General features: G+C 35.8%; 1 protein-coding gene across 6 annotated transcripts in view; it reads right to left on the reverse strand.

The window, feature by feature from the left end:
* Positions 1–339: 339 nt before the first annotated feature.
* MINDY3 (MINDY lysine 48 deubiquitinase 3) overlaps positions 340–16,132 on the reverse strand; it is an 80,016-nt gene continuing 64,223 nt past the window's right edge. For 5 of the 6 annotated variants that reach the window (XM_034643465.1, XM_002930695.4, XM_034643469.1 and 2 more), the window contains 4 exons: positions 8,697–8,769; positions 6,545–6,632; positions 2,709–2,780; positions 340–1,289 (listed from right to left, as the gene is read on the reverse strand). In XM_034643465.1, coding sequence (XP_034499356.1) covers positions 1,140–1,289; positions 2,709–2,780; positions 6,545–6,632; positions 8,697–8,769 — 383 coding nt within the window. In that variant the 3' untranslated portion in view covers positions 340–1,139. Of the gene's footprint in view, positions 1,290–2,708; positions 2,781–6,174; positions 6,195–6,544; positions 6,633–8,696; positions 8,770–16,132 lie in introns of all 6 variants that reach the window. The other variant, XM_034643464.1, reaches the window with a different exon arrangement.

Consider the following 16,132-nt stretch of genomic DNA (forward strand, 5'->3'; position numbering starts at 1 on the left):
CACAGGTACCCTTAAAATTCAGTTCTTAAATTCCTAAGAGGATACTTTATAAACGCTTCTCAAATGAAGGAAAGAAAGTATTTCTGGCTATTCACATTTCAAACTGCTGGGCAACAAACCTATTGAAATAAAGTAAAATCTCTCTCTAAAATAAACAGGATGGGCCTTCTGTAACTTTGCCTACTCAGGTTGTAGTGCTCCTGACTGTCCATGTAAGTTATAGAACTCTTGTAGAAGTCCATTAGGCGTTTGTTCTATGATGTACTCTCAGGACTGCTGGGCAGAAACACCGTTTAAGTATTAGTTTCTTTTGAGTCACTAATGTAAAAAATGCCAAGCTACAGTTAAAGAAAAAAAAGTGTTTATTTAGACCATCCACCAGGATCATAATAAATAATGTAATATACTAATGTAATAACAGATGTTCTCATGCATTTATCACATAAATATACAAGAAAGCTGGCTTACAGGGCTGCTGGGACAAATTTGGAAAAGTGTATTTGGCAATACAATAAGTTAACAGTGTTAAGACTATCAAACAGATTCTCTTACCTATCATTTTTTTTGAAATACATCCTCTATATATCAGTGAATAAATGGTAATGTTCCCTTATAGTTTCTACTTTTTATAAACATGCCAGAGTTAAGCCAATTGGCAAAGAATTCAGGCTGATAATTTATCAGTATTCCTAATGGAAACCAGATTTTAGAGAAGAAATAAAGATTTAACTCTTGTGCATTTCAATGTGGAGGCTGATAGACTGCAAGCCAGAATCATTGAAACCATAAAATACGTCTGAATGAAATAAAAACCCAAGGTAGTTTATAAATAGTAACTTTGATACTCAATATACAAATGCTGTATAGTATTAGGATGTTTCTAATTCGATAAAAGTGATGAACTCTGATTAAAGCTTAATTTTGCTAGTAAATTTCACATAAAGAGTTAAAATAGGGCAACCTTTAACATAAAGCTTTAAAACAAATAATTTAACTATATCTTAAACACGGAAAATGTGTTTTTAATAGTTATTTACAGTTAATCAGTGATACCAGTGTACAGCTTAATGTAGCCAACTGCCAGTCCTGCATCCCTCTTTCAACATCTGCTATTACAATCTTCCTTATAAAGAGGCAAATTAGTTTAGTGAAGGAGAGCGATCTGTGGTCCACAGTAATTCAATGTATGGCCATTTGGTTTGGAGACAGCGTTTAATAGGAGTGTCATCTGTTTGTAGCATGGGATCTTCAAAACCCATAACAACTGCGGTCCCTTCAACATACATTACCTGTTGAACAAAGAAAGCCACAAAGGTCAACCAATATTCTTAGCAAATTCTTATGAAGGATACAAAACTTTGCATGGGCTAGCGAACAAGGCATTGCATACTGTTTCATATGGAACTTTATATTTAATTTTATTTTGATAGATATGAGCAAGAATATCTGTTCACTAGTTAGTGTGAAAATATATTTGGAAACAAGATGGTGATATACGTTTTAACTGATAGCTTGGCAGTTGATTTTAAGATCATGATTTAAAAAACATGTGAATCCTAAAATACATACAGGTTGTTTCTGATAAAGGAAAAATCATCCTTTAATTAACATATACCAATTGGAAGAAATGTTTATTTATATAACATATAGTTCTTACTGCTTTAATATGGAGGCACTGGAATGGTCATGCTGTCTCATGAGAAGCTGTAATAGAAATAGAGCTATATATTCAGAGGAGGACTTTATTTTCTTTGAAATTGGATGTTTATCAATGAAATCTATTGTAATTATGAAATGCTATTCATGAGTATACTCTGTACTGCGTAAAAAACCATGGAGAAAAAATTAAGAAGGGTGTCGGGACAGAAACAAAAATCAAACAGAAAAAGTTTGGCTGATAAAACTAGCCAGGTAGTTACATACAGTGGAGACAATCATATAAACTATACACGGGCCAGTGGATATTGGAAACAAGTTTTATTCTAATTTGCAATAAACTCTTAGAACGGTCTATGAGATAATATACCCTAACTCATTATAAGGGCTCACTGTGTACATTAAATGAGTCTGTCATTAATTTCTTTTTGTAGGAAGAGAAATTCCAAATGTATAATTTAAAAGGAACAGATACAGACTGCCTTCTTCCAAAGTACATATATTTTTATATATTCAGTGTTTGGTACAAATGATTGTAATTATGTTCTTCCAATATTAACTGACTAAGGAGCCTAAAGAAACAACTTTATTAGCTTTAACTGGGAGTTTCCATAAAAACACACTTGCATCTTTATTTTCATGAGTATACTACTTTCTAGTTGTGATGAAATAAATTTGATACAATGAAACTACAACTCACATTTTTCAACTCCCCACAGTACAACTTCCTTTTCTGAAAAATTGTCCACAAAGAATTTACCTTGTTACAGTTATCAGATAAAACAGGACTTATTTTATGGGAAAAACTTGATTTAGTAATATCTATATAGCCAAGAGTAACAAAATGTATGTAGATGTACTTATTCTGTCACAGTGAAACTATAGTTCCAAAACTCCGATGAAGATCTCAATGACTAACATATACTGATCAAAATATAACCAGTTCTAAAATACACTGTAATAGTACAGACAATAGAATTTTATGGGAATCAAACCTAGTTAACTCATATTTACCAATTAAGGTGAAGACAAATTACTCTGAATGATCATACCTTCTCATTATAATTTGACTGCTTCAATCCATTGTAGTGATAGACAGTAAAAGACTCTGGACCACTGGAGCCCTATTATAAATGGAAGACTATTAAAACTTTTATATTAGGTAATTTCTAATTAGCAGTTGAAAGGAAAATGCAAGTTTCTTAAAACAGTACCTTTCGTTGGGGAATCATTTGCTAAAGCAAGAAACTTAAGACTTTATCTACTAGAAAACAAACAGTTACTTCTGGGGAAGAGGCTGGAAAGTGGGGAAGTATTGATTTTTATTATTAGCTCTTCTGTACTGGTTTATTTTTTTTTAAAGGCCAGGGTTCTAAAACACAAAAATATTTCCTAAAATCTTATCTCTTTCTTTTCCTCGTTGTAAATAATTTGTTTCTCTCAATAAATACATAAGAGCAGTAATGTCACTTTTCAGCAGCTTGCAAACACCACCTATGTACCAGTATTTTCCATTTGGCTTACAATATTGAATTAGGGATTTCCACTCACCCTCCTCCATGTAAATATTGTCAACTTTTAAATAGTGAAAAGAGCCTTGTGGGAAATGAAAATGCAAAATTATACTGCTTAGAGCCTTTAATAATATCCAATAAAGGAAATCCTATAAATTCCTATTTTACTAAACTTGCAGGAAATCTGATCATGTTATCCCTACTGCCTTAACCTCATTTAAAAATCAAGTTCCATTTTCTTAGCCTGATATTTGAGGCCATTAATGGTTTGGCCCCACCTAAGGTACGGGCTCCAGTAATTTCCCTCAGGGCCTAAGGCTTTGTTTTCCTTGTCTTATCTGATTGATACAAGGATGAGCACGGGACAAAAGCTGGTCCTGGTCCACCTTACAATTTGTTCCATTTTTGGAACTGAGAAGAAAGCTGGCAACAGTGGCTTCAGTTTTCTACAGAAAGGATGGGAGAGAGACAGACGACCTCAGTCTTCCCTGCTTCCGTTCTTGAATGCCTGTAAGCTACTCCTCGCAATTTTTACCCTTCCCTTCCACTTCAGTCAATTCAGGCCGTGACTGGCAACCAAGAATCCTAAATTACAGGACCTAATCTACCTTTTCTGCCATTTCTCCAACTACTCAGTTATCTGAATTTTCTGTTTAGACAAACATCATTTTCCGACGAAAAGACTTGTTGTTGGCTCTTTATACATTTATTTTTTTAAAACTCCTTGAGGGGCGCCTGGGTGGCACAGCGGTTAAGCGTCTGCCTTCGGCTCAGGGCGTGATCCCGGCCTTACGGGATCGAGCCCCACATCGGGCTCCTCCCGCTATGAGCCTGCTTCTTCCTCTCACTCCCCTGCTTGTGTTCCCTCTCTCGCTGGCTGTCTCTATCTCTGTCAAATAAATAAATAAAATCTTAAAAAAAAAATAAAACTCCTTGAAAATCAATAAATCAGGGTGCCTGAGTGGCTCAGTCAGTTAAGTGTCTGCTTTCAGGTCAGGTCCCGGGGTCCTGGGATGGAGCCCCGTGTCCGCGTCGGGCTCCTGGCTCAGCGGGGAGTCTGCGTCTCCATCCTTCCCCCCATGTTCTCTCAAAAATCTTAAAAAGAAAAAATCTAATAAATCTAAGCTTATAATTCTTTGTATCCTACTCAAAATGCTTTACAAAAAGTAGTAAAATCAATAACTTGATCATTTTCTTAATTGTATACTTGAGTCGCTGGAATTGGTAATTTCACCATTTATTTTCAGAGTTAATGTACTTGAACTGAGAAAGTAAGTATTTTACTGGAATAGATACACAATTTATATTCTTTAGCTCCACTCATTAACAACAGGCAGAAAATGCTAAAATATCAACAGAAGGTAACTAACACAATGGCGAAGTCCCTACCCTGGACGGCTGAATCAGCCGCTGTATAGCTGTACGACCTCAAGTGATTTTCTTACATTCCCTAATCCTCAATTTCCTCATTGCCAAAATGGAGGGAAAACAGTACCTAATTTATAAGGCACCCAGTACCCCGGGCATAGTTACGAGCTTAAAAAAACGATAGGTGCTTTTGCTACTCTTATTGTAAACAAGTTGCCTTGAAATGCTTCTCCCTCTTCCTCCGCAGCCCCCAGCCTCCCTCCTCCCTCTCGGAGGATCTGCCTCTGTTTCAGGCAAAGAAACTGCTCTTCCCTAGCACCTACTTTAAGCATTTGTAGAGATGACTGAAGTTAGATAAATATTTTCTTGGCTGTCCTTCTGACCCCAGCTTTGCAACTTCACTTGATTAAATGTTTACTGAGTTTCACAAAATTGGTCTGTCAGGTACAAAGCAGTATAACGAGAACCGCAGTGGTGTGGGCTGTGGGCAGAAGAATGAGTAGGCGGGAATGTGACAAGTCTTCCTCTGAAGCTGCAGGTCTCAAACTCTGGCACCAGGAGAATCCCCTGGAGGAGGGACCTGAGAACTTGCATTTCTAATAAGCTTTTGGAGATGATGACACTTGCAAAGACCAGGGGGCTAAAATTCTCTTTAATTACCTCAAGGAATACTAAAATTTAAAAATTTAATTTCTTGAATAGTAAGTTCTTAGAATATTTACAAGTACTATCATGTAATGAATTACATCTGAGGTGCAGATTTCCAAAAGAATGGGGAACCATCCCACTCTGTTTATATTTCCCAAGCACTTTTTAAAATCCCCCAAATTTAGTGCAATTTTTAATTTAATGCCATAAAGTTAATGCTATAATTTACTAAACATTTATTAAGCTATCTAAAACACACTATTCCAAAAAAAGAACTTTGAAAAAACCCTAGTATAGTTGGGAGTGTGAACAAATAGAGAACATCACAATCCAGTAGTCATTACGATAATGTCAGAAAAAGTATTTTTTTCATGAAGGATTTACCAAAATTTAAAGTCCAGCTGTCCTGTGATATACTTTTTTAAATTTCACCTCACTTTCTTTACTCACATTAACCATAACAGATCCAGATTTAGAAAATATGGGTTCTCTTTTAATTACCAAGATCGAATGTCCGTAATAATGTGTACTCTGTTAGGATGTAATATCTTTGATATTTTCCCTCCATCATTTTAAGCTTGGCACTACATCTCCTTTATAAGAGAGGTGAAATAGAAATTGGCATTTCTATTGAAACAATGATCTTTAACTTAAACCACGATGGTTTCTGATGAAATGATCTCAGTATACCTGGCCTAAATTTAGCATCTGGTTTGTCAGTAAAATCCTTCACTGGGACAGGAAACCTGAAGAAAAGACAGGCATAGGGTATGACACTGGCTTTGTCAATGATGTAGTCGTAACTCTGGAGTATCTAGACTAGCTTCTATGGAAGCCCAGTGGAAGACATGTCCTAACATGAAACAGCACAGCTCCACTCGAAGGTTCTTCTTTTACTCAACTAAAATTCTCTTGGAACTTAGTCATTTCCACTACCTCCGGGACTCCTTTACCTTCTCTATTTAGGAAGTACCAAAAAGATACATACCATCTACGAATAACAGTGACCTGTGAGAAGGAAAATAGGGTGCATGTGGACAAAGAGAATCTTTCTCTTTTACTTCACATATGTCTTAATGTTATCCTTCCTTTAGAAAAACAGTACCATGGTGTGTGTATATATTGGCGTGTGTACACTCTTCCATTGCCCCTCCCCAGAAATTTTACATTACTGTACTGGAACACATATACCCTTCTATGCTCTCTGTACGGGAAAGTATTTACATCATAACAGTGCTTTCTTCGTCTTCTACCTGCATGTTAGACCATTTTACAGGAGTAGAAAAGAAATGCTGAAACAATCACAAAATGCTCATCCCAATAGAAAAAAACATTAAGTATTTCTTCAACTATGTTACCTGATCAGGAAAAAATTCTTGAAGGAATGGACCCAATAATATGATTCCTAATCCTTCTGGATCTAATTTATTCTTCATGAGATTTATACTATGGGGAGGGGGGGAAAAAAAAGAAAAACAGTGGATACCAAAGGAGAAAAAGCTTATTTTCCTTATTTCATAAAGATTAAATTACTAGTACTATAACACATCAGACTGCCAAAAATCTTGAGCTGTTCCTTTTAGACCCTTAATGACAAATACACAGGAATGACCTCTAATTTGCCAAAACTTGGTTATTTTTAAACCAGAGTACTTTGTTACTATTTATAATTTAAATGACGACGACTTTGGAATATTGTCCCTTATTAGGTAAAGTAATTTAAAAAGCTTGGATTGTAAACACAGGCTTATAACCTCTCAAAGGCAATTCTCTGTGCTTCATAGGTATGCCTGAATTTAACAATCAAGTGAGGCATTTAACTTAAAAACATGTTGAAGCTCGAAGAGAAAAAGAAACAGCGTCAAAAGGCACATCAGATAGTCAAAAACATCTCCCAAAAGCTGACTTTCAAGAACCAAATGTGAAGGAAGTTTAAAATTCTTAGACAATGTCACCTAAAGGGTAAAGAGGGAAGGGTCAAGGGTGAAGAGGGCGAGAGGGCTGAGGTGTAGTGACTGACAGTGAGTGGCACGGACTATAGAGTTTTAGAAGCAGGCTCCGGTGAATTGCGCTTTGCTCAGGCCTCGCCATGGGGGCGGAGCCAAGGCTGGTGAAAGGGGTTCCTTGTGACTAGGAGGGCAGAGCTGTTAAAATGAAAATGGTCTTTGCAGAACTGTCTCCCAAATCCTACACGCCAGGTTAAATATACCTTGTTATACAACACAAAGGCTATGACGGTTGAGTGGGGCTGAGTAAGGGCAGCAGGTTAGGACATGAAACAAAGGAAGGCAAGGTCATATTTAATGTATTTAACTCATTAATCCTAATGCCAGCTGTTTGTTTACAGGCCATCACATATTATAAATGTGAGTAGACCAAAATACAGTAGGAAGAACTCAGTCTGATCTGTCACTTACTTCTAGAAAAACAATCTAACTCAAGTGTACTAACTTTGTAATTCAGGGTATGTTATGTATTCTGATGGCAAATTATGTAGATGATATAGAGCCACATATGTAAGAATTTGAAAAAAATTTTTTTTCCTTTTCCTCTTGTCAGTAACCAAAACTGCTTGTGTTCAATTCTCTTGTGCAAATTACAGTGATGTGGTTTCTACTTGGAAATCCATTTAGAAGAAATATGATTTACAATTGTACCATTTATTGGACAAGTTCAATTCTCTGAATTGACTTCCTCCTCTTTAGGTTGGAAACAATTATGTCTAGTAAGAATGAATAATATCACACTTCTACGTAGTAAGAGACAAATTCATATGTGAGCAATTTGAAAATGTTGACGTGTTTCATACTCTCAAAGAAAATACACCAAGCTATTCACGTTCTAAAAACGGTGTATACTAATGTTTGATGATGCTTTTGCTGAATCTTTTCCTTTGATGTTTTGTAAGCTCTAATTTGTTCATCGTCAGATAACTTTCAGACTGAAAATAAAAAACTGTGAAGAAGGAAAAATTAGTATAGATGATAGGTCTTTATATTTTCATATTTGAGCAATAGATGTATCCCCTTAACGAGAGATATTCTCATGGATAACAAAAAGCACAAGTTTATGAAAGAAGTTATGAAAGAATGAAAAAGACATGATATTAACATTTGGCAACACTGAAAACTATATTCTGTAACATACTGGGGTTGCTTATAAAGGTTTTAGATCAGTCAATTTGATGATATAGAATGTCCTTTAAGTGGGGCGACTAGCAATACGGACATTAACTGTCATTACTTTCAGATGTGCACAACATTTTAAAAAATGGAAAAGGTTTTGTAGTGAGAAAAAAACAAGAGAAAGAGTGGGGAAAAGGTCATTTTGAGTCTCTGCTACAAATAGTGATTACTGATTTCTTCCTAAATCCTACTTTGCTTTATATAAAGAACTAAGCTTCCTATATGCAGGTAGATTTTTAAGAAAGGCAAAAATGTGTGTTACGTTTTAAATGTAACGGGAATCTTTTTGAGTCAGTTAAAAAATAACACTTCTTATTTAGCTTACTATTCAGGATCTGAAACAAGGTCCAATGCTTTCATCACATCTTCTAGAAGTGAATCAGGTATGAATCCATTATCTGCAGGAAAAAAATAGCATTAGCATCTTGAATAAGAGTTTGTTTCAAGAAATGCTATGAGAAAAATCACTTGAGAGGCACCTGTGCCTAATATTAGATACTCTCGAGTTTTCTTGGGCACAGAGGCAATGATTTATTTTCCTAATAAAAAAATTCCACATCACTTCTACCTGAGAATTCCAAGGAAACTTAACTCCTTAAAGAGGCTTATAAATTTCAACCATTAAAGTGTTTTTCTCTTTAAGGTTACTGTAATTGTTTAGTAATGAGGTATGTCTTTGAATAACAATGTGAACCTTTAAATTCCCTTTAAAAAATCCAATTAAAATAAGTCTTTACCAACAAATTCCTTTAGTTACAATGTCAGTTATAATGTCATTCTTTTTGAAAGAATGTTAATGATATGCTGTTATTTAGATATCTGACAATATAAGACCAAGAGCTATCCCTGTAACAGGCTTCATTTAAATAAAAGCCACAGATTTAATGGGAAAAATTCAAAAGTTGAAATTCAGAACAGAATCAAATGGTTGATGAAGACTAGTTTAGTTTATGGAAAATATTCCTTTCCTTGGGCTTGCTGAGGAAATAGCATTGGGAAAGGGCCAAAACTCGGATGATGCAATAGGACATGACACACAGAGAAGGCGTGTAGGGCCGTTTCAAATCACAGTTTTAACGAGCAAGTTCATTCCCTTAAATGTGCAATGTCTGAGGTTCTCTACCCATTTACTCATTCCTGGAGACTGTTTCAGCTTTAAATCAACTTTCCACACAAAATCCTTTTCAGGAATTAATTAGATAATTTAAAAACAAAGTCTTGTCATGGAGAACAAGATGTACAAAAGGCCCGCTTCTATAATCATACTACAGAATAAAATGTAGTGGTTCTTTCAGGACATGGCATGTACTCTATCAGAAAGGAAGGAAAGAAGCGAAGATTTTACAGTCTTAAACCTCCAAAACAGAGGCTTAGACATTTGAAGAAAAACTGGCTTTGACTAAAAGGCAAAGTATCATTTAGGATATATTTTTTAAAGATTTTATTTATTTGACAGAGTGCACAAGCAGGGGCAGAGGGACAAGCAGGCTCCCCGCTGAGCAGGGAGCCCCGATGGGGGGGCTCAATCCTAGGACCCCGGGATCCTGACTTGAGCCAAAGGCAGAAGCTTAATCGACTGAGCCACCCAGCCCTCCCTCATTTAGGATAATTAAAACTGTATACTTTTTGAAAGTGAAGGTTTCATTCCAAATGTTCAATTTACCAGTAATTTGAGGCATAGAGAGTAAAGAACTTGTTTGAAGGTACATGAGAAAATACTCAAGCTTTGTAAAAAATTTGATGAGTTTAAAAGGTAGAAAACTCATTTGTTTAGCTAAGCCACAAAAACCTCAGCATTCAAAATGTACAACAGGCTTTATTTGGCCACTAGTTGACAGGAACAATTCTCTGCATAGGTTTCCTTGGTTTTGGGGCTGTCATGTATATCCACCTGACAGACTATTACAGTGCTCCTCAGGAACCCTGAATGGTGGGCAGTCTGACCTCTTCTTCACACAGACACTCGGCTAACCCCAGAAGGCACTCACTGGCACTATAAAGTAGGCAAACAACTAGGAAAACAAACAACCTTCTTCACTCAAACACGATTAACCTCAAGCATAAATATTCCAACATATTTTAAGATACTTCTGAATATCTTAAGCACAGACATTCTGGAGAACAGCAGCAACTACCAACCCAGTGGTTCTACATTTAGTGCATACAGTATTTTAAAGCTAGCCTGTAATGCAAGTTTCATAATATACCAAAGACTTTCATTATACCCCTGATTAGGAGAGGCGATTTGGAAAAATGCTTACCTTGTTAAAACTTTTATTTTGATGTTACTTTATTCTTGAATTCATACCAAAATCAGACAATGTATCAGACAAATTCTTTAGAAAATGAAATCCTTAAGTCTGAAAGCAGATGAAGTTTAGGACATCTAGTATTTAGGCAACGAATTCCTGAGAGACGATGGAAGTAGAGACGCAATGATAAGCCCTTGGTACCAACAGCAGAGGAAATACCAGTGAGGACCATTTGCTGACCAGTCACTAGGCCTAAGAAGCACTCTAGAGCTTGAATGCATTGGTAACTTAACCAGATGAACATAAAATGGAATTCCAGAGGCTTTAAAGCTCAGAAGAATGAGGAACAGGAGGTGGGGAAAGGACAAGAGAGTGTACCAGTTGTGATCTTAAGCAGTTACCATCTAAGTATTCTAATACAGTTAAATTGTGTTTTAAAACTCTTGAAAAGGGGATAAGCTGTGTGTTTAAAAATAAGAAGCTTCAACTCAACAGACTGTAAAAAGTGTCAAGTGGCTGAGAGGAGGAGTAACTCAATGTAAAAAAAAAAAAAAAGCACTGAGGAAGGACAGTTACAGTTAAGTGAATCATTTCCCTATAAGCTCACCATTTGCAGAATCCCGATTTCTGTTCTGAAAGACAAGGGAATAAAAGGGACAGAGCCTGGCAAGTCTTGTCACTAAACTGTGCTGCAGGAGGAAAGCAAATTCCAGGAATTAACAGAGAAGGCAGGAGACAACTGTGAGGAGATGGGGGGCAGGGTGTGGGTGTGGGGGGGAAGATGGTAGCATCACGAAGCATCCTTATTCTCATTTTCACATTTCCAATTTAAAATTTTCAAGAAATGCAAGCTGCATTTCATTCAATAATCCAAAAATGCTTTTGAATAAAACCTGTCAACAAAGAACACTTTATCTGTCCTTCCGTTCTGAATGATAATTTGGCTGGGTAAACACATTTCCAGACAGACAAAAGGTAAGGGAGCTTCTCACCATGTGCTTATCCCATAAGAAATACTAGGGTTTTTAAAGTGGAAATGAAAGGACACTAAATTAGTAACATGAAAACGTAAGTAAGTATAAAATTCACTGGTAAAGGTGACCACACAGTCGAACTCAAAATCCTCTACTGGAAGTGTAACGGAAGATTGTTTATGTCAGACACCTCAAGGAACTAGAAAGAAAATAATAATGGAAGGGAAAAAAAGAACAAGAATCAGAGTGGAAACAGAGACTAAATAGAAAAAGATCAATAAAACTAAGAGATGGCTTTTTTGAAAAGAGAGTTGAGAAACCTTTAACTAGATGCACCAAGAAAATAAGAGACAATTCAAATAAAATCAGAATCAAAGACATGACACCTGATACCATGATCAAAGAAATACAAACAAATAAGGGGACAACTAAACAAGAAGAAATGGATAAATTCCTGGAAACCTACAACAGACTAATTGTAAGGAAATCGAATCAGTAATCAAAAAACCTGTCAACAAACTAAAGTCCAGCACCTACTCGCTTCATTGGTGAATTCTAAATATGTTAAAAGAATACATACCAATTCCTCTCAAGCTCTTCCAAAAATAGAAGAGGCAGGAATATTCCAAAACTCATATCATTATCCTGATACCCAAACTAGACAAAAATAGCAAAAGAAAGGAAAATTGTAGGCCAATATCCCTGATAAACACAGATGCAAAATCTTCAACAAAGTATTAGCAAATCAAGTTCAACAAAAGTACCATATACCATGATCAAGTGGGATTTATTCCAGGGATGCAAGGATGGTTTGACATCCACAATTTAATATAATATACCATGTTAACAGAATGAAGGATAAAAAAATCATATGATTATTTCAATAGATGCAGAAAAAGCCTTTGACAAAACTGAACATCCATTCATGATTCAAACTCTCAGCAGATATAAAGGTAACTATCTCAACACAATAAAGGCCATGTTTGACAAGCCTACAGCTGCTATCACACTCAATAGTGAATAGCTGAAACCTTTTCCTCTAAGGTAAGGAACAAAGATGTCCCCTCTTACCATTTTTATTCAACATAGTATTAGAAGTCCTAGCCAAGCAATTAGGCAAGAAAACAAACATCCAAACTGGGAAGGATGAAGTACAACTGTCACTATGTGCAGAGAACATGACATTACGAAGAAATGGTTTAACAAATTCAGTGAGGTTGCAGAATACAAAAGCCTGTTGCATTTCTATACACTAATAATGAAATATCAGAAAGGCAAATTAAGAAAACACTCCCATTTACTACTGCATCATAAAGAATAAAATAGGAATGAATTTAATAAGGAATTTAAAGAGCTGTAACTGAAAACTGTAACACATTAATGAAAGAAATTGAAGACACAAAAAGGATTGGAAGGATTAATATTGTTAATTACAATCTATAGATTCAGCGTAATCCCTATCAAATACCAATGGCATATTTCACAGAACTAGAATAAACAATTCTAAAATTTGTATGGAACCATAAAGACTCCAAATACCCAAAGAACTCTTGGAGGCATCACACTACCTGATAGCAAAGTACATTACAAAGTTATAGTAATCAAATGGGTATGATATTAGCGTAACAACAGACACATAATGGCACAGAACAGAGATGTAAACCCACAGATGGCTAATTAATTTTTAACAAATATAGAACTAGGAAAGGACAGTCTTTTCTGTGAATGGCACTGGGAAATTTGGAGAGCTACATGCAAAAGTATAAAACTGGACTACTGTCTTATACCATACATAAAAATTTAATCCATTTAATACTTGAAGATCAGAAAACATGAAACTCCTATTAGAAAACAGGTGGTGGGGCATCCGGGTGGCGCAGTCATTAAGTGTCTGCCTTCGGCTCAGGGCGTGATCCTGGCGTTATGGGATGGAGCCCCACATCAGGCTCCTCCGCTATGAGCCTGCTTCTTCCTCTCCCACTCCCCCTGCTTGTGTTCCCTCTCTAGCTGGCTATCTCTATCAAATAAATAAATAAAATCTTAAAAAAAAATAAAGAAAACAGAGGTGGTAAGCTCTAGGATGTGTCTTGGCTATGACTATTTGAATTTAACACCAAAAGTAAAGGCAACTAAATGACAAGGCAACCTACCAAATGGGAGAAAATATTTGCAAATGATGTATCTGATATGGGGTCAATATCCAAAATACATAAACGACTCCTAAAACTCAACAGCAAAAAACCCGAACAGTCGGATTAAAATATGGGTAGAAGATCTGGATAGAAATTTCTCTAAGTAGATACACAGATGGCCAACAGGTATATGAAAAGGTATTGAACGTCACTAGTCATCAGGTAAATGCAAATCAAAACCACAATGCGATATTACCTTACATTTGTTGAATGGCTATTATCAAAAAGACAAATAACAAGGGTTGGCAAGGATGTAAAGGAAAGGGAACATTTGTGCACTGTTGGTAGGAACAAAAAATGGTGTAGCCGCTCTGGAAAAGATTATGGAAGTTCCTTAAAAAATTAAAAACCTAACTCGAAAAGATATGTGCACCTCCATGTTCACTGCAGCATTGTTTATAACAGCTGAGATATGGAAGCCACCTAAGTGTCCATGAATGGATGAATGGAAAAAAAATATATATATATAATAGAATATCACTCATCAATAAAAAAGGAAATCTTGCAATTTTCTACAACATGATGGAAGGTAAGGGTATTATGCTAAGTGAAACAGATCAGAGACAAATGCTGTGTGATCTCTGTCATGTGTAGAATCTAAAAACAAAACAAAACTTGGCTCACAGATAAAGAGAACACACTGCTTGGGGGCGGTCGGTGGTAGGGGATAGAGGACGTAAAGGTTGAAGGGTGTCAAATGTGTAGACTTCAAGTTATAAAAACTTACTTATAGGGATATAACGTACAGCAGGGTGATTACAGGCAATACTCTACTGCAAATTTGAAAGATGCTCAACGAATAGACCTTAAAATTTCTCACCACAAGAAAAACATCTATGTATGGTGGTGGATGTTAACCTGACTTACTGTGATCATTTCACAACACACAGAGTCATTATGTTGTACAGCTGAATCTGTTTTATGTCAATTATACCTCAGTGAACAAACAAGACAAAATGTTCTCATCCTGTAATGCTGCGTAAATCACTGTGAACTCTAGCATATAGGTTAAGAGGCAAAAGTGCTAAAAATGGCTAGGGCACATAAATGGGTAGAACTTTCTGACGTAAATGAAGTTAAAGTGTTATCAGCTTAAAACGGGTGGCTATAAGACACATATGATGAAGGCCTCACAGTAATCAGAGCAAAAACTTGTATTAAATGATTAAAAAAAAATCAAGGCATACTGCTATAAAATCAAGTCACCAAGACAGCAAGAGAAAAAAAGGAACTAGAGAACTGCAGTCAGAAAGCAATTAAGAAAATGGCAATAGTAAGTCCTTACCTATCAATAATTACTCTAACTGGTTTAAATTCTCCAATTAGGAGTGGCTACACGGATATAAAACCAAAACCCAACTGTTGCTGCCTACAAAAGACTCAAACTTGAAGTACATTCAGAGGAATCAAAAAAAGATTCTCCAAGCAAATGGAAACCAAAGAGAACAGGGGTAACTATACTCATATCAGATAAAGTAGAGTTTAAGTCAAACACTGTAACAGGAGAAAAGGAGGTCACAATATAATGATAAAGGGATCAATTCATCAGGAGGATATAACAACTGTAAACCTTTATGTACCATATATTGGAGGACCTCACTATATTAAACACTAAAATGGAGGAGAATTTTACACAGCAATGAAATAATAGTAGAGGAATTCAATACCCCACTTTTAACAACAGACAGATGATTGATGCAGAAAATCAGTAGGGAATCAATGGACTTAAATGACACTTTAGACATATACAGAATTTTCTATTCCACAGCAGCAGAATGCATATTCTTCTTAAGGGCACATGGCACATCCAGGATAGATCACATGATAGACCACAAAAAATGTCTTAGCAAATTTAGTAAGACTGAGATCATACCAAGTGTCTTTTCTGACCATCAAGGTATGAAACTAGAAATCAGTAACAGGAAAAGCTGGAAAACTCACAAATATAAGGAGATTCAGCAACATGCTCCTGAACCCATTGGTTAATGGGTCAAAGAAGTGAAACTCAAAAGGACAATCAAGAAATATTGTCAAATGAAGATGGAAGCACAACATATCAAGATCTCTGAGATGCTGCAAAACAGTTTTAAGACAAGTTTAAGACATATCTCCATTAACACAATATAATAAAATAAAATTAAAAAAAAAAAAAAAGACATATCTCCAATAACTTGGTATTACACTTCAAGAAACTAGAAAACAAAAACAAACTAAGTCCACAGTTAGTTAGCAGAAAGAAGGAAATAACAAAAATCAGAATGGAAATAGAGACCAGAAAACCAACAGAAAAGATCAATGAAACTAAGAGCTTGTTTTTGAGAAACCAGACAAGCCTCTAGCTAT

Source organism: Ailuropoda melanoleuca, chromosome 15 (genome assembly GCF_002007445.2).
Source record: "Ailuropoda melanoleuca isolate Jingjing chromosome 15, ASM200744v2, whole genome shotgun sequence".
NCBI lineage: Eukaryota > Metazoa > Chordata > Mammalia > Carnivora > Ursidae > Ailuropoda > Ailuropoda melanoleuca.